We start from the raw sequence: 17,810 nt of genomic DNA on the forward strand, positions 1-17,810 counted from the left end.
GTGAAAATGAATTCCAGTGTCTAAAGAGGGGGTGACACTGATTTTTGTTACTGCAGTAATAAAACTTGGTTCTGTTTCATCTTCATAATACCTTAGAAAATGGTTTATTTTTGTTGTTCTTAGGTGTTAATAAGAATCTACAAATGTGGGAAGAAATGAAAAAGGGAACAGACTATGGACAAACTTGTTGTCTACGAGCAAAAATAGATATGAGTAGTAATAATGGATGTATGAGGGATCCAACTCTTTATCGTTGTAAAAACCAGCCTCACCCTCGGACTGGAAGTACCTACAAGTATGTCCACTTTCTTCTTGTGTGGCCTATAACTTTTGCTCTTTTCAGGGCTTTTACCATTCTTTAGTAAACTTCTTTTGATACTTGGAACCTGGTGGCATTTTTCAACCAGAATATGTGATGAGTTCTTGACTTTCTGAAACTTGGGCAAGTGACTTTTAAAACCTGTGAGTTGGCTGTCATGGTCAGCAGTGAATATTATTTCAGTTTTGGTCCTTACATGTGTTTGAAAAAACACTAGCAGTGTAGGGTTGTTTTTTTATAATTAAAAAGCTTGAATATTAAGGCTGTGGTCAGTTAATTTCTTGAAGGCTTTCTTTGTCTTAAAAATGTTTTGCCCCCTGGATCTTTTTGTGGACAATTTGTTGTGTATGTGTTATTTTAGCCTTGGTCTGAAAGTTTTCAGGATCATAGGTTATAAATATGTATAATATATGAATATAAATTGTGCTGAGTTTAAATGTTTATGTGGGAGGAAAGTTTTGTTCTGCCCTGCTAATTAAAGATCTTTTGTGTCAGGGTTTATCCCACGTACGACTTCGCCTGCCCCATTGTTGATAGCATTGAAGGTGTCACACATGCACTGAGAACAACTGAATACCATGACAGAGATGAGCAATTCTACTGGATTATTGAGGCTCTGGGCATAAGGAAACCATATATATGGGAGTATAGCAGGCTGAACCTCAACAACACTGTGCTCTCCAAGAGAAAGCTCACATGGTTTGTCAACGAAGGCCTTGTGGATGGATGGTATGTTCCATGGCTGTAGCTCAGCAGTGTTTCCTAAGAGCCTCATGGCTGGCACATTCATTTTCAGTTTGGGACAGTATAAATGAATATTTAAACAATATTTAAGAATATAGATTAATTACAGTGGCTTCTGCACATATAACGTGTCTGTTTCCTACTCTGCCGTGGCTGTGTACATACATATTAATGTCTGTAGTAAACATGAGGCAGTTTATTTTTGGACTCTGGCTTTTGCTGTGGGTGCCACTTACACATTGTCCACTCTTGAGTCATTGGATGTTGTCATTGGAGTCATTCCTAAGAAATGCCAGAAGAGGGCCTGGATTGAAGTACTTCTGTTCATCTAGTCAAATCCACCAACTTCTCTCCCACCTACCCTCCCCCTCCTTCCTGCTGTTAATTTTTTCAGATTAGTTCAATTTCTACAAACAGTGATTGGTGGACTAGTTGCCTAGTTGTCAATTGAGTTGGAAGCTTAGACTCCTAGTTCATGCATGGAGCCACTTTGCTAGAGCCAAATTTATCTTTTCCTCCCCCTGCCCTTTTTTTCTTTCCCAGGAGATGTAGCTGGTCTTATGAAGACCTTTCCTTCCCTAAGCCTCCCTGTTAGGTCTTCAGCAAGGTTTGATTCACATTCCCACCAACTCAAATGTTACATTGCAGATTAGGCCTTTTTGTTTTTTCCATCAGAGAAAAAAAATCATAGAATTCTATCACTTATTTCATCAAGAGAGAGCATTGTCACGGTCATTCATCTGTTTCTGGTTTCTCTTGAATGAGAAAGAATCAAGCTTTGTTGTTTCAAGTAACAGTTTTCAGGTGCCATTGGAAAGGAAATAGTGGATAAGGACATAACTTTTCCTTGCTCGTTTTTGACAGACCTAAGATTGCACAGATACAGGAAAATGGCCACTTCACTGAGAGGTGGCTTCCCTTCCTGAGGTGAGGGGGAAAACCTTCTCCGTACGTTTTGTATGGATATGAGCTCAGTCTTTTCAGTTAGGTGTTCCCATCTAGCTGTGAGTTCACTTAATTAAAATACACTGAATCTGTGCCTTTCATGTGTGGCAGTATTAATAAAGTTTTGATCAGTGTAGAATTTAGAGAATTTGGGATGTGACACTGATGAAATACCTTTTTCTACTAGGGACGACCCAAGATTTCCTACTGTGCGTGGTGTCCTGAGAAGAGGCATGACAGTTGAAGGGCTCAAACAGTTTATTGCTGCTCAGGTGGGTGTTCTCTTCTGATTCTTTGAATCTCCCTCGATAAGGTCAAGTTCTTGTGAAGCTTCAGTTAGTGTCCTTGTCATTGGGAAGTTTCTTTTGAAGGTTTACTACTTTGACATGTATTGCTTCAACAATGTTAGCACCTGTGAGTAGCTCTTTGCAAAATGAGCTTGCAGGGTTCTTACTTGAGACGGGTTTATTTTGCAAGTTCAAAAACTGTTTTTGATGAAAGCAAACCATAGAGGTTTTCAGTTTAAAGAACTTTGTTTTAAATTAGTCTAAGAGCTAGAATATTTATATTAATTTAATGTTGGTTTGGGTTTGTTTTTTTTTTTCCAGGGCTCCTCTCGATCTGTCGTGAATATGGAGTGGGATAAAATTTGGTCCTTTAACAAAAAGGTATGTGCTTACTTGGATTTGATGCTACTCCTGATATCCTCTTTCTAGGATATGTAGAGAATCCAGCATTCATTGGAGTGCTTATCACAACAAGTAGCAGTTGCAATATGCTGCATCATTTGGCACACTCAGGAAAATGGAATGTCCCCCCCCTTCTAACCTAAGAAGCGCTAATCCTATTGATTCTCCTATACCAGTACTTACTTGTTTTACTTAGTAGTACAGGAAAAGATAATGGTATTTGCTGTAAATCTGATCTGAAAACTGCATTTCATTTTTCTGCTTTCAAGCTGCGAGCTATCTGTAAGAAGGTATTACTTAATGCTTTTTACCTTAGCATATAGCTTACAGTGCTGTAAGCATACATAGCATAAGCTATCATTTTGCAGCTTCATAGCACAGTCACACTTGCTTGTATAACAGGAGCTCTACAAACCCACTGAAAATGCATTATTCCTAGTTTTCAAAGGCTGCCCACCTCTGGTTTGGCTGATTTGTCAACATAAACACAAATCTGCCCCGATTTGGTTCACGTTGGCCACGTTTCCTTTCTGTGGCAAAAGGACGGACGTGCTGTGTACTCTGCCTGTGAGATCAAGCCAGCACTGCTGGAGTTTCTGACTGAATGGCAAATCAGGAATATTGCATCTTGACATGATGAGTCGCTTTTTGGCAGCAGATGCTTGGACACTATAATAAGGCGATTTGTTTTCATGAGGATTGCATATTTTGTGTGATTGTGGAAACACCTGTTATTTTGCATTGGGATTCCTGCTTGGTTTTGCTTAGATAGTACCCAGGTCTGTTCATTTAAATAGTTTTTGCTTGTCTGGCATGTGTCTTGTATTTCTTCTTTTTTTTGCATTTGATTTGCTACATACACATAGGTTTATGAATTGGTTCTTTCTGTTGCTGCATATATTTATGACTAACAACTGGTTTGAGGGGAAAAAATCTACAATGGACTGTCAAGGCTCATTTTTTTTAAACTGACTTTTAAACTGAGTTTCTTAGACCTCTGACTCAGCTCCTTGTACAGCACCTTATTGATTAGCCAATTTTATTTACATGTGTCTGTGCAAATTGTAAACTATCTGCAATATGAGCAAAACCATTTGGCTGCTTACAGGTAGTTCTGAGCTCATCAGTGTGAGAACTCGTATTTTATAGGTGATCCTGTAATTTTTAGCACCTGTCACCTGAGGAGGGATTGTGACATTTAATGAATAAAAAAAAAAACCTCGTAATAACACTATAAAATCTAGTCATGTCACTATCAAAATTATGATATAAATAATATGATACCCTTACATTTTGAGATACATACACAAGTCCTTTTTCAAAGTGTATGTCGAACATTTAGGAGTCTGACTTGAGTGACTACTAACTTAAAAAAGTGTGTCTTCTTAAAAGTGTATCATCATATCACTTTTTCAGCTAATGTCAAGTAATTAGAAGCTAAATACTTTTCTCCAAAATATAGAAAAATATGTAACTGTGTAGCTTTTCACTTGAGCAGGAATAAACCAAGGAGAGCAAAAACCACTTTATATTAATAAAAGCAGGTGTTTTCCTATGTGTTAGTTTCCATTTAAAATGGTAGATCTCTGATACTCCTTTTGCCCTTAGATGACTGCTTTACTTGAATTATGTATTTAAGTGCCTTTGAACAATTTGACAAACCAGTATTTCAGGTATGAAAAACTGTGAAAAACTACAGCAGCTAAGTTTGATAAGGGGCAATAAAAATACAGGAAGACATCATAGTGGTACTTTTTTCTTGTCAAACTCATGTTGTAGAATATTAATGAAGTCAATATTATGGTGTTGCCTTATTATAGTATCTAATGTGTCTGTAGTAAAATTGCAGACTTAATTGGTGCCTCCTCTACAGCCAGTTCTGTCACTGATTCTGCTGGAGTACTGGCCTGGAGAATGAGTATGGGATCAGGTCTTGTACTGCTGGAAAAAGAACAAACTCCACTATAAATAAATGCTTTAAATTTAGTTAAGAGAAAGTGGTTCAGATGTAATAGCCTATGTGCACAGTAAAACTATATCAGAGTACATTTTTGTGTCTTCCCTATGAGGCATTGGGTCATAATTTTGGTTACTTCTGGTGTCAGTAGTACCCAATCCAGCTTTTATTCAGAGTATTTTAGTAAAGATTGGAAATTGTAAAGTATTACCACTCGTAGTTTTCTCACTATTCTGTAGCTTTGGGTGAAAGTGATGTTAAAGCAAACTTTGAAAAAATGCAGTAACATAAAGAATACCAGTTAATATTCCTTTTTTTTTTTTCGTGGCTATTGTTTTGTACAGCATCATATTTCTTTGTCAGTGGCATCTATTCATGATCCACCTCATTTGTTTTCTGTAGGTTATAGACCCAGTAGCACCTCGGTACACTGCTTTACTGAAAGATGCAGTGGTCCCAGTAAATATTCCTGAAGCTCAAGAGGAGATGAAAGAAGTGGCTAAACATCCAAAGGTTCTTGCTTTACTCTCTTAATATTCTTGTAGTGCAGCTCAGTAAGGTTGGAAAGTACCTTGGCTTGAAACAGTCAGGAAGGAGAGTCCTGCTTTTAACTTGCTCAGATAGCATGAGATCTATCCAAGGGGTACTTTTTTTTGCCTCAGAATTGTCAAAAACTGTTACTAAACTACTAAACATGTTTGTTCTTTTAAGAGAGATCTGTTTCTGTAAGTATATAGAGTGCATATAAAAGGTGCCCTGGAAGGCCTCTCCGGAGTTTTCAGAAGAGGTGAGGCATTACAAGCCTGAAATGCTGCTCAGGCTGGTTTTTTTATTGTTTGATGCTAATGTTCACAGAGAAGTTAAATATTAAATTTTATGCAAGCTTTATGGGTATAATACAGTCGACACTCTTTATCCATTAACAGTGAGGTGTTTTTTAAATGGTTTACGAAATTAGACTTATGTGGAGAAGTAATATATTAACTTGATTCTGTCAATCTCTGGATTTTTTAATATGACTTTTAAATTTGTATAGCAAATAGTTCTTATCAAAAGCTAAGAACTTGCCAATTTGATACTTTTAGTATCTAGTAAACAGAGTAATATCCCTTAAAAGGGGAGTGTGTTACTGATACAAGTCTCTAGGTGCTACAATTAACAAAGATCCTTTCCTTTGAGTCTGATGTCTAAAACTGTGCTTAAACTTCGCTGCAAGCATCCCTTAGTTATACCTGTATGCACTTACACTGAGAAATAAGTGAATATTGCTGAGGCTTTGCTTAATTTCTCTGTTTTGGTTTTGTTGCTCTGGGTGTTCCTGTAGCTGTTTCTTGTAACTGAGAGGTGGACATTGGGTTTCCCCTCTTCCCCATGGCTGACAACAAGGAAGCAGGTTTTGAGCAGATGCAAGCGAGAGTTGTGACTCTTCAAGGCTCAAAAAGTCTGAAGTTTGGTCAGATACAAGCCAGCATGTTAAAACATTGATAGTACCAATAAATGCTGCCTCCAATATATAATGAAATAAATACTGACCAGAAGAAACAAATTGCCTACTCCTGACCAGCTGAAAAGGTCTGAACTGACAGCTGCAGCCTTTTTAAAAAATAAAAGTTTATCTCAATTGTTGAGATACTTTAAAGCTGAGTTTTTTGTAAGTGATGTAGTGCTGGTTTCTGTATTTACAAATCTATGCAGCTAGAAGAAGCTCTGTATATATTTCCATATTAACTGCATGAAAAAGCAAAAATGAGATTATGAAATTAGTTTTGGAGGGAATTTGCATAGCAAAATGGAAACTTGAGTAGAACTTTGGGTTTACCTGAGAGATCTTAAAGATGTAAGGACCTTAAGGAAATGGAATGTGCTACCAGTGGATTTTTGGAGTGTACTGTCAGGGGAACACATGCAACACCTGTGAACGAGAAAGTAGAGGGAGTTGTGGAAGAACATTGTAGTTTTGCATTACTGTTATTGTCCATCTTCTATCTTCATCAGTTGTCTCTGAAATGTAAACCATTATTCACAGAATGCTGACGTTGGGTTGAAGCCTGTGTGGTACAGCTCCAGAGTCCTGATCGAGGGCGCAGATGCAGAGACCCTGGCGGAGGGAGAGGTGGTTACATTCATAAATTGGGGCAATATCATCATCACCAAATTAAACAGGTAACCTGTTTAGTGGCAGATGAAATTAAATTTTCTTTTCAGCTTTTTGTCCATTTTTCTTTTAATAAGAAGCTTATAACAGTAAAGTATTAGTGGTTGGCCATGTATGTCCATCCTGTGATTCTGTGTATATAAATCTACTTTGAAATATGCCACAAAACTGCATTTTAGCATCGAGTGTATTTTACTGTAGATTCAGGTTTGAAATCACTAGTCAGTCCTAATACTGCATGTCTTACTCATCTAGTGCTCTCCATGATTCTATGGTAATATTGCCACTGTGAAACAGCTTTTTCAGACAGAAAAAAATTTCAGCCCATAACAAATACTGCTTTTGCATACTGAGAAGCTAAACCTGTCACAGTTTCAGTTGCACAGCTGTTGAGGTGGGGAAGAAGAACATTAATGTCATCATAGTATCTTTGAAATGGTTGTGTTGAGACAGTGGCAGAATGGGGTGAGCTCATAGAGAACATAAATATGTAAAGATTCTTTTCCTATGCTTTTTACTCTACACTGATACTTAAGAGAACAAAATTAAAGGAGAACTTCAACAGGAGTGAATGCACTCTTTCATTTTCTATGATTCACGCTTCAAAAATGAACTCTGAACAGAATTGAACCAGAACTGATCATTTAGGCTATACTCTTGAAATTTCTGTTTTCCTGTAGAAATTCAAGTGGAAAAATTGTGTCCATCAATGCCAAGTTGAACTTAGATAATAAGGACTTCAAAAAAACTACCAAGATCACTTGGTTGGCAGAAACTCCACGTGCACCCCTCATCCCAACTGTCTGTGTTAATTATGAGCATCTGATCACTAAGCCAGTGCTAGGTAAAGATGAAGACTTCAAGCAATATATCAACCGAAATAGCAAGGTGAGTTATCTTTTTGTCCCCTTTAATTCCACAAAACTTTTGTATGATTGTTTGTTTGTCTGTTTTAACATTCACTGTTTCTAGTTACTCTTTTTAAAATTTTATTGTTTTTTTTTTTTTTACAAGTAAATCGTGCTGGTGGGTCTGGTTTCCACGTTTCCATGTAACCTGTTATAATTTCAAAATTAAAATATGACTCCTGTTTATTCTTAAGTGTTACTTGGCTTTTACACATCTGACATTAATAGTTTGAGTTTTTGTCTTGACACATTCTTAATGATATGGCATTTTCTTGCTTGTACTTGTTCTGCTGCTGGAATTAAATAACATTTTGACACTTTGAAAAGGAGAAAATCACCACTATCTTTCTACAGCTCTACTGTATTTCTTACGACTCCTTTGCTCTGTTAGACATGGACTGATTTCTTTTAACACTTACAGCAAGAAGAACTGATGCTGGGTGATCCGTGCCTTAAGGAGTTAAAAAAAGGAGACATCATACAACTTCAGAGGAGAGGATTCTTCATTTGTGATCAGCCCTATGAGCCAGTGAGGTAAGCTACCTGAGAATGGCCTAAACAGACTTCACAGAATTTGCTTTAGCTTGCAGTGTTTTAGTGTTTTCACACTCACACGTTGGCAAGAGTAATGTCTTCTGCAAATATTTTTGCCTTTACCATGATCTTTCAGTGGAATATTTCTGTGGACTGGCGTGGCTTTTATTGTGTGTGTTCCTGCCTCTTCTAACTGTCTTAAGCTAAGTACGTGGCACTTCTGGTGCACCTGAGCTAACCTGGACTTGGTAAAGAGGTCGTGGTTTTGTTGTGACTTGAAGTATAGAAATTAAGGAGCAGTGCTATGGAATAAAGCAGGCGGTTTTCCAATTAGAGTGTACACGTACTACTTAATTGTAACACTTCTTCAACAAGCTATCTAAACATCTACATGCAATTATAGCATAAAAGTACTCATAAATATTACTAAAAAAAGGAGAACTTGTATGTAAGAGGAATCAGTGCAGATCCCCAATTATGTAAATTTGGGCAACTGCAGCTTTGTACAAAGATAAATCTGCAGTTGTGCGAGAGCATCTTTTAGAAAGTAGCTCACTTGTTTCAATAAATGTTTGACATTTATTTTGTATTTCCTTTACTGTTGTGTTTTCTATAAATCTTTTTATAGTCCTTACAGCTGTAAAGATGCCCCATGCATTTTGATTTACATCCCTGATGGACACACAAAGGAAATGCCAACATCTGGGTCAAAAGAGAAGACCAAAGCTGAAACTGCAAAGAAAGAGGTAAACTGGTGATTTAGAAAAGTATCAAAAAATGTCTTACTATGTATCTATTGTTGTACAAGATTATCATGCTGAATACTTGTGGGTTTTTTGGTTGTTTGTTTTTTTTTAAGGCTAGTTCATCTGTAAAAGGAAAATCTGCTCCACTTGTTGGACATTCCTCTCCTCCAGCCTGTACTATGTCTGAAGGTCACCTGATCATCTACAACAAGGTGGCTGCACAGGGTGATGTAGTTCGTGACTTGAAGGCTAAGAAAGCAGCCAAGGAAGATATTGATAAAGCTGTGAAACAACTGCTGGCCTTGAAAGCAGAATACAAAGAGAAGACAGGCCAGGAGTATAAGCCTGGAAATCCTCCAGTATCTGGAACTGCACAGTCATCAAAGCTTGAGACCTCTGGTACCCTGGACAGTAAAGCTCTGTATGATAAAGTAGCAGAACAAGGAGAAGTGGTCCGAAAACTGAAAGCTGAGAAAGCATCTAAGGTGATGATTAAACTAATCTTTTGGTTTTGTCTGGGTTTGCATAGCCCACTGTTCTGTGTCTCTGGAGGTGAATGGGTGATTATGGATCTAGGTTTCCATAGTGGTCATCATTTGGACTGGGCTCTGTTCTGTCAAAACTTGTGTTTTCCAATACTTACTTCTTCAGTTAGATTTTTATGACCAAGTTTGTGTTAGTATTCATAAGGACACAAGTGAATTCCCTTATTTCTTAGACTGCTGCTCTGAAATATGGACAGGATTCACCCCACATCATGAGCTGATAAGGTATCCAGCTTGGGTCCTTGGAATTAAAATGCCCTGCAGCATTTCTGCATTTGTTTAACTCAATATGGTCAAATTATGTGACTTTAAAGGTTTGGATTGTTTCTGTTTAGGCCTTAAAACAAAGCCCCAAAACCAGAAAGGAAAGATCCAAATACTACAGATGTTATTGAGACATTTACCTCTCTGTAACTGTACCTGGCAAACGTAGCTACTATTAGCTGTGTTATTTCCTTTCTTTCTAATGCAGAACAAGAAAAGATGGAAATGATATTGTTTGCCTGGTGGTTGAATAGTGTTAGTAGTAGTAGTAGTAGTGTCTTGGTGGGACCATAAAATCTAAATAAATTGGAAGATCTAAGTTAATTTATTGCTATAATTTTACTTAGGACAGTTAGGGTTGTATATCCCATAAGAGGAGTTACTTTGTTAAAATAGGAAAGTAGCAGAGAAAACTTCTGAACAGCTCTACTAAGTACTTGAGGAAATGGAATAGGTGCACATAGACTGCAGATCTTTTTATGATAGTATTTATGGTACACTGGAGAGTCTTATGTCTCTGTATCTTTGTTCCTCCCTCTTTCTGCCCCTTCCTTTCTTCTTTCAGGATGAGATAGGTGCTGCTGTGGAAGTCCTTTTATCCCTAAAGGCAGAATACAAGCGACAGACAGGCCAGGAGTACAAGCCTGGAAGCCCACCTGTGGTCTTTGTCCCTCCTCAGTGTTCTCCTGTTCCCACTCTTCCGTCCCCATGTCCAGTAGACAGCAAGGCTCTGTACAGCAAAGTAGCTCAACAAGGAGAAGTGGTCCGCAAGCTTAAATCGGAGAAAGCTTCAAAGGTGTTCTACCTGTGGATACTTCTGAGTGGAACAGTGTCTTCAGTTTAGACTAAAACCCAATGGCAGGTTTTGTGAAATTTGAGGAGCAAAATATAAGCAAGTTCCATGAAGTGCTTTCCCAAATTATCTTGAGCTGATGATATGGCTGACTGCATGAGTTTTGTGTTAGTGCATGGAAAATAAGTTCTTTTTTTAGTGATACAAGATAAGTGAAGCAGAGTACAGGCATTAACTTGAAAGAAGGCTGTAACTTGGAGCCAGAAGGGCGATAATAAATTTGGGAGTTCTTTGATGATGACCAAAGAACCATTCCTTATTCAGAGTCTGTGTATTTGCTGCTGTTCTCCAGTGTGCAACTCATGGACTGCTATAACTGGAGGGGACTAAGCCACCTAAATGGGAGGCTTTCATGGCACAGAAATCAGCCCTTACATATCCTGCCTGCTTTGGTCCTTTAGTGTACAACTTGTAGGTAGTCTGGCTAAAAAGTTTTACCACAGAACTTAATAATGGCAACTTATACTAGCAGGATAGCTCTAGAAGTTTTATTACAACAGCTGTGTTAGTGCCACTCTAGTAAAGCTTGTGTTATCTCAGCTATTGTGTTACACCTCTGTTATTTCTGCCCTTATCTGCAACTGCTGTTTTTTCTCTCTTGCTTCAGGAACAAATAGATGAGGCTGTGAAAATTCTTTTAAGCCTAAAAGCAGAATATAAACAAAAGACAGGTCAAGAGTACAAGCCTGGAAATCCACCCTCAACCCCTCCTTGTATATCTTCTACTGCACTTTCGTCTCCTGTCTGCTGCAGTAACTTGGCAACCTGTAGCTTAGTGGATGGCAAAGCACTTCATGATACTGTAGCTGAGCAAGGGGAGGTGGTACGCAGACTCAAGGCAGAGAAAGCTTCCAAGGTACAACAGGCATTGGAGTGAGCAATTGTTATACTGACCACATTTTGCCACTGGGGGGAAATCTTTCACCAAGCAGTGATCAAACTCCCCTATGGTCCAGGTCATGCATGCTCTGATAATGCCAAACAAGACTGTTCTAATGCTGAATACTTTCTTGACTCAGATATACAAAGTCAAACTTAACCTCTCATATGTAGACATACAGGCTCGAGCATGGCAGATGTCAACCTTGCAGAAGGTTTTAATGTATTTTACTTTCTCTTGCTGTATTTGGGATAAGTGACTGTTTAAATATCTGGTGTGCTGCAGCAATAGCAAGACTTTTCAAAACTTGACAGATTCAGTGATGGCTGGGGAAAAGAACACGAGACAAACCTGCAGTTTTTAGGTGCTTCTGGGAGGTTTTTTTCTGCCTGTATTTCTACCTTGCAGAATTGGTTTTGGTGCTGGGCTGTTTTTTGGGGGGCTATTTTGTTGTTTGGTTAGCTTGGTTTCGTAGCCTGATAATCAATGCTTCTGGTCAGTTCTCTCTTTAATTCTCACCAGTCTATCTTGCTATTTGTCCTCCACACAGGATCAAATAGACGAAGCAGTGAAACTCCTCCTTTCTCTAAAAGCTGACTACAAGGAGAAGACTGGGCAGGAGTACAAGCCAGGACATCCACCAGCAGCTCAGGGGGCTTTGCCTCAGACATCAAACACAGTACCCAGTGGTCCAGACACTCCTGAAGCTAAAGCCCTGTTTAGTAAAGTAGCTCTTCAAGGAGACGAAGTTAGGAAATTAAAAGCAGAAAAAGCAGACAAGGTAATAACATATACACTGTAGTGAAAAAATGTAATACATGTATTTAAATCTAAAAATCTCTTTGAAATTCAGTATGATTATGGGAATTAGAAATGTACCTTTAGAATGGGCAGCATTTGAATTCTGAGATCTGGTAGTACTTTTAAAATTATTCCTGTCCTTTAAAATATTAACACATTAAAGTACCAGCTTTTGCACATTTTTCCCCTAACACTGTGTGAATGTCCATAATGTCATATAGATCTTTTATCTTTTTTTTTTTTTTGATGGAGCCATATTATTCCTGTGATTTCCCTATAATTTTTTTTTTCTTTTTATCCTTCAAGGAAAAGATAGATGTGGCTGTTAAAGAACTTCTTCAGTTGAAGGCCCAGTATAAGTCTGTTGCAGGAATTGACTATAAACCAGTGGCTGCTAGTGATGGAGATGACAAAGACAAAAAGAAGAAAGAGAAGGAGAACAAGTCTGAAAAGCAGAGTAAGCAACAGAAGCAAAATGATGGCCCTAAAAAAGAACCTTTGCAAGGGCAGAGTGGTAATGAGCGCTCATCGAATGGATCAGGAGAAGGTCAAGGCCCTAAGAAACAAACCAGGTAAAGATGCAATCTTTAATCTTACTGGATAGAAACATCAACTGTCTACCTCTGTTTAGATTTAGAGTTTGATAGGTGTCTCATTTCACTTGAAAGTGTGGACATTTGAAGAATAACTCTGTTGATTTTCATGTTCAAGATCAAGCCAAAAGCAGGCTACCAAAGTTTATTTAGTGTCCGTTGTACCTCAGCATCCTGTACTGTTACTGTCACTGAGAACTTTCTGTGCTTCATTATTTGCTTCTATAAATGTGGTGCTGTGTCTTGCTGAAAGTTTAGAGGTCTTTTTACAGCATGTATTATGCAGCACTATGTATTTCATGTTTCATGTACATAAATCATATATTAGAGACAGAGGTGTGGTTATTTTGTATAGTAATAATGCCAGAAAAAAAAAGTATTTCCCACCTTTAAAACTTCTCTGTAGAGATATAAAACCTTTACTTTTGTCTTCTGTCATTTGAGTCTGGTGAGTTTAACCTTCTTTAGAATCCTGTAGTTTAATTGGTTATCTTCATTTTGATGTTAGGGTCAGTTTTCTGTCTCAAAGAGTGTGACTGACATTCACATGAATGGTGAATTCAAGTTGCATACCTTTCCTGAAATTGTAGCCACTGTCTAGGGGTAAGAAATGTTTAAAATAAAGAGTAAAACAGCTTACACACAGGTCTGGTTAATCTTAGGTTCTTACTGGTTACTGGTGATTGTTTCTTTTTAATGTGTCATTGTGAAGTTCTTTGATGCAGTCATAGTGATAATTAGTAGGGTTCAAACAGTAGTAAAAAAATGGAGCTGTTCTTATTAAATATTCTTGTTAGGGTGAGTAAATACTATTAACTCTCTCCAGCCAAAGCTTGGCCTTTTGATGCAAAACTAAAACATTCTGTTCCACCTTATTATGCCATACCTCCTGCCCCCCAAAAAAGAGAAAAAAGAAAGGGTTAGGATAAATTTCACTGCTAAATGCTGAACAGCAAAAATCTGTTTCTTTTGTCATACCATAGGCTGGGTCTAGAAGCTAAAAAAGAAGAAAATCTTTCAGAGTGGTTCTCTCAGGTAAGTGCACATCAATTTGAATTAATTATTTCATTCTGTTAAAAGTCAAGGTCTGTGTGGGATTTACATATTTCTGTTTAAGTATTTTTTTTTAAATAAAAAGCAAAGTACTTGCTCTTTTTCTATATCTTACATTGTTATCATGGTCTTAAATAGAGGTGCCTTTGATTAAAGAACTGAATAAATTTAAGAAACTGTAAAAAGGATGAGTGTCAACCACCCAACCCCATATATATAATATATATATATGATTTTCTTGATTCATACCTGGATTCCTCTTTTGTTAAGTGTACAAAACTTAATTGTAATGTTAGGAATTTTGCAGACTTGAGAGTTTTAATTCGACTCAAGGTGATACATAACAAAAGTTAATATCTGTTGATACTGAACAATTTTGCTGGCTTGTGAGATTGAAAACAACCAGAGTAGAGATGATTAGTTTTGATTAGTCTTGTTATGAGAGATTGGAAATAGGTGTCAGTGGTGTACATTTCCTCTCAGTAGTATAATTTTTGCCTGTACTCTAAGGAATCTGTTCTGACATGAGCTAGAGACATTTCTTACAAACATGCAGTTTTTTGGTTCCTGGAAATTAGCTATAGTCTCTTACTTGGATTAATGAAATTCAATTTTAGTTAAGTGTTCACATTTTTCACAACTGTTATTAAACTTAATGTTCCTGGTGAGCATTCTGTAGCTACCTTAAAGTATATATTAGCTGCTAACAAGTTGAACACTTTTAAGTAGGAGACTTTTCTTGAATTGCATGACACACACTTGAATTACTGAATGTTCTCTGTGTACAAACTGGAACTTCAGCATCTGATTAATCTTTTGCAAGGTGATCACAAAATCAGAGATGATTGAATACTATGATGTGAGTGGCTGTTACATTCTTCGTCCTTGGGCTCATGCTATTTGGGAAGCTATCAAAGACTTCTTCGATGCAGAGATCAAGAAACTTGGAGTTGAAAACTGCTACTTCCCCATGTTTGTGTCCCAGGCTGCCCTTGAGACAGAGAAGTCTCATATTGCTGACTTTGCTCCTGAGGTATGCTTCAAAATTCATTTTAATCTGACTGTAAGAAAACCCAACCACTTAGTCTGCAGCTGGCTATGAAAGTCCATTTAGGGTTGGAGGATTTTTTTCCAAACTTGTTTTGTTTGATTTTTTTTTTTTTTTCCTCCTTCTTTTAGGTTGCTTGGGTCACAAGGTCTGGGAAAACAGAGCTGGCTGAACCAATTGCTATACGTCCCACAAGTGAAACAGGTGGGCCTCTTTTCATGTAGTTTGCCTGTGAACTTACATGTAAAGTTTTAGGTGTAGTATAGCTGATAGACAAGAGTCCCTTTTCCTCAGGAAAATTACCTAATTTTGCTGCTGCTTATAGCAAATGTCACACTATATGTTCCCTTAAGTAGACTCTTTTAGGAAATGCAGACTTCAGGATTTTTTTTGATTAATATCCTGAAGACTGACTTACTTTGTCTGAAAACACTTTTGATTGTTCGGTTTATAGTGTTTATAAGAAAATTTTTAAACTTGTAATTCACTTCAGTTTTGCATATGTTTTGACTGTTCATCTGAGTAATTTAAACCAGCATTTTAAGATCTCAGGCTGAATGAGTTTTTAATTGAGTCAGGTCTAGTATAGCATCCTGAAATCTTGAGGTCAGTGAATTCCTATTTGTGAATCCAGATGTATTTACCGTACTGTAAGCCAGTGACTCAAACACAGTGTCATTGAATAATAAGCTTTGGATTGTACTTTGAGCAGCAGCAACCAAGCTCTTTTGCAGAGACTGAGGATGAAGTGAAAGTACTCCTTTGAAAGTAGTACATATTAAGACAAAAAAATTTTAAAGGAAATTAACATAAAATCATACTACTCACAGCAGAGAAAGTTAAGCTTATCTGTAGCAAAAAGAAAAGTTTGACATAAGGGTCTTTATTGTGTGGACACTCAAAGCTGCTTTCTTTTTACAGTCATGTATCCTTCCTATGCAAAGTGGGTGCAGTCCCACAGGGATCTTCCTATCAAGCTTAATCAGTGGTGCAGTGTTGTGGTATGTGTACACAATTTCTGAGTACCTCTTCTTATCACAAGTGTGGTGTAGGACAGTTATTCTCTGGGGGCTTGGCATGATCATACTGATCACAGCACATATTTCAAGGCAAAATTTTTGCTGTGGTTTACATGATTTGTTTTTCTCAGCGTTTTTAATAAAACATTCTTTATCAATGTATGTGGTTGATTATATTATATAAAAAATCTCTGAATAGTTGGCTCTTTTATCTTTATTGAGAATTTTCTAATACTTGCTTATAAACATTATTTTTAACAATCATTTGACACTTCACAGCGTTAAAGTTTTGTACTTCTGCCCCTCCAGCGCTGGGAGTTCAAACATCCCCAGCCTTTCCTTCGCACTCGTGAGTTCCTTTGGCAAGAGGGTCACACAGCATTTGCAACATATGAAGAGGCAGCAGAGGAGGTAAAAACAAGTGCACTGGTGCTTTTCCTTTCAGGAAGTTACCTTACTCCATAGCAACACAAACAAATCTTTACACTGGGACCTCATAGAAATCTTTCTTCTTTTCTGTGGGAGACCTTGTGAAAAATGCTAAGTATAATAGAACCCTTTTTTTCCTCAGATGTAGCCCATTTCTGAGGCTTCAGTCTCTACAAACAGTATGGGGAGTTTGAAGAGTGTGATACATAGTGTGTGCTTTCCTTAAAATTATTTTTCTTAAAAATACTTAAAAATCAATTTTCCTTAAAAATTTAAATAATGCATTCACATATTTACTGCTAGAAGTTTTAACACTTCCTGTGCCCAAAAGGCAGATGTTTCATTTGAGTGTTGTGGCATCTCTTTATGTAGCAGATGTTCAGGCTTTTAGGTGGAATTTAGAGGTCAATATGACTCTTGGCCTGTCATTTCTGCTGTGACTCTTCTTGTTTTCTGTCATGACTTATAGTTGTTGCTTTTTGATTCAGAGAAAATAGCATCCAAAGTTTAAAGTAATTGAAAAAATCTTAGTTTTTAAACAAAGTCTTGAAAAAGTGTTAGATTTTTAAGATTTCAGACTCTGTCATGTAAAAATATTTCACGATGTAACAAATGGAAAATACTGAGTAATTCTGAAGACAGTTTGTTCCTCATAGGTGCTGCAGATACTTGATCTCTATGCTCGGGTATATGAAGATCTCTTAGCAATACCTGTTGTGAAAGGAAGGAAGACAGAGAAGGAGAAATTTGCTGGGGGGGATTATACAACCACTTTAGAGGCATTTATATCTGCCAGTGGAAGAGCTATCCAGGTATTTACCTATTAAAATAATTTTTTTTTCATTAAATATAGGAAGATGAAATATTTAAACTGATACTTGATAGACTTAACTTTCCATTGAATAGAATTTTCTGTGTGCATCTATTTCAGGGAGCAACATCACATCATCTAGGGCAGAATTTCTCAAAGATGTTTGAAATTGTATTTGAAGATCCCAAGAAACCAGGAGAAAAACAGTTTGCTTATCAGAATTCCTGGGGCATTACAACTCGGACTATTGGTGTAATGACAATGATTCATGGAGATAACATGGGATTGGTACTCCCACCTCGTGTAGCCTGTATTCAGGTGTGTAAAAATGCCTTAAACTAGGTTGTTTATTTTCCTTTCTTGTCTTGAAATTCATGAACATTTCATATCAGGCAGCTGGAAGACTTAATATAGGATGGAGGTGTCTAGTTACAGAGTAGCTGTATGAAGTTACTACAAATCATCAGGATACTTGTGGTGGATAAGTCCCTTTTGATAGCCCATCCATGTAAAGTAA

General features: G+C 37.3%; 1 protein-coding gene across 4 annotated transcripts in view; it reads left to right on the forward strand.

Moving 5' to 3' along the window:
• EPRS1 (glutamyl-prolyl-tRNA synthetase 1) overlaps positions 1 to 17,810 on the forward strand; it is a 39,130-nt gene that overhangs the window by 13,467 nt on the left and 7,853 nt on the right. Inside the window, exons 9-29 of one of the 4 annotated variants that reach the window (XM_069009496.1) lie at positions 124 to 295; positions 815 to 1,048; positions 2,196 to 2,280; positions 2,617 to 2,676; positions 5,057 to 5,167; positions 6,681 to 6,817; positions 7,490 to 7,697; positions 8,139 to 8,251; positions 8,880 to 8,997; positions 9,111 to 9,482; positions 10,372 to 10,602; positions 11,267 to 11,515; positions 12,090 to 12,320; positions 12,647 to 12,912; positions 13,917 to 13,968; positions 14,810 to 15,019; positions 15,166 to 15,238; positions 15,956 to 16,035; positions 16,363 to 16,464; positions 17,139 to 17,294; positions 17,414 to 17,611. In XM_069009496.1, coding sequence (XP_068865597.1) covers positions 124 to 295; positions 815 to 1,048; positions 2,196 to 2,280; positions 2,617 to 2,676; positions 5,057 to 5,167; positions 6,681 to 6,817; positions 7,490 to 7,697; positions 8,139 to 8,251; positions 8,880 to 8,997; positions 9,111 to 9,482; positions 10,372 to 10,602; positions 11,267 to 11,515; positions 12,090 to 12,320; positions 12,647 to 12,912; positions 13,917 to 13,968; positions 14,810 to 15,019; positions 15,166 to 15,238; positions 15,956 to 16,035; positions 16,363 to 16,464; positions 17,139 to 17,294; positions 17,414 to 17,611 — 3,458 coding nt within the window. The remainder of the gene's footprint in view (positions 1 to 123; positions 296 to 814; positions 1,049 to 2,195; positions 2,281 to 2,616; positions 2,677 to 5,056; positions 5,168 to 6,680; positions 6,818 to 7,489; positions 7,698 to 8,138; positions 8,252 to 8,879; positions 8,998 to 9,110; positions 9,483 to 10,371; positions 10,603 to 11,266; positions 11,516 to 12,089; positions 12,321 to 12,646; positions 12,913 to 13,916; positions 13,969 to 14,809; positions 15,020 to 15,165; positions 15,239 to 15,955; positions 16,036 to 16,362; positions 16,465 to 17,138; positions 17,295 to 17,413; positions 17,612 to 17,810) is intronic. The other 3 variants (XM_069009498.1, XM_069009497.1, XM_069009499.1) reach the window with 3 other exon arrangements.

This window comes from Aphelocoma coerulescens, chromosome 3, assembly GCF_041296385.1.
Source record: "Aphelocoma coerulescens isolate FSJ_1873_10779 chromosome 3, UR_Acoe_1.0, whole genome shotgun sequence".
Classification (NCBI taxonomy): Eukaryota; Metazoa; Chordata; class Aves; order Passeriformes; family Corvidae; genus Aphelocoma; species Aphelocoma coerulescens.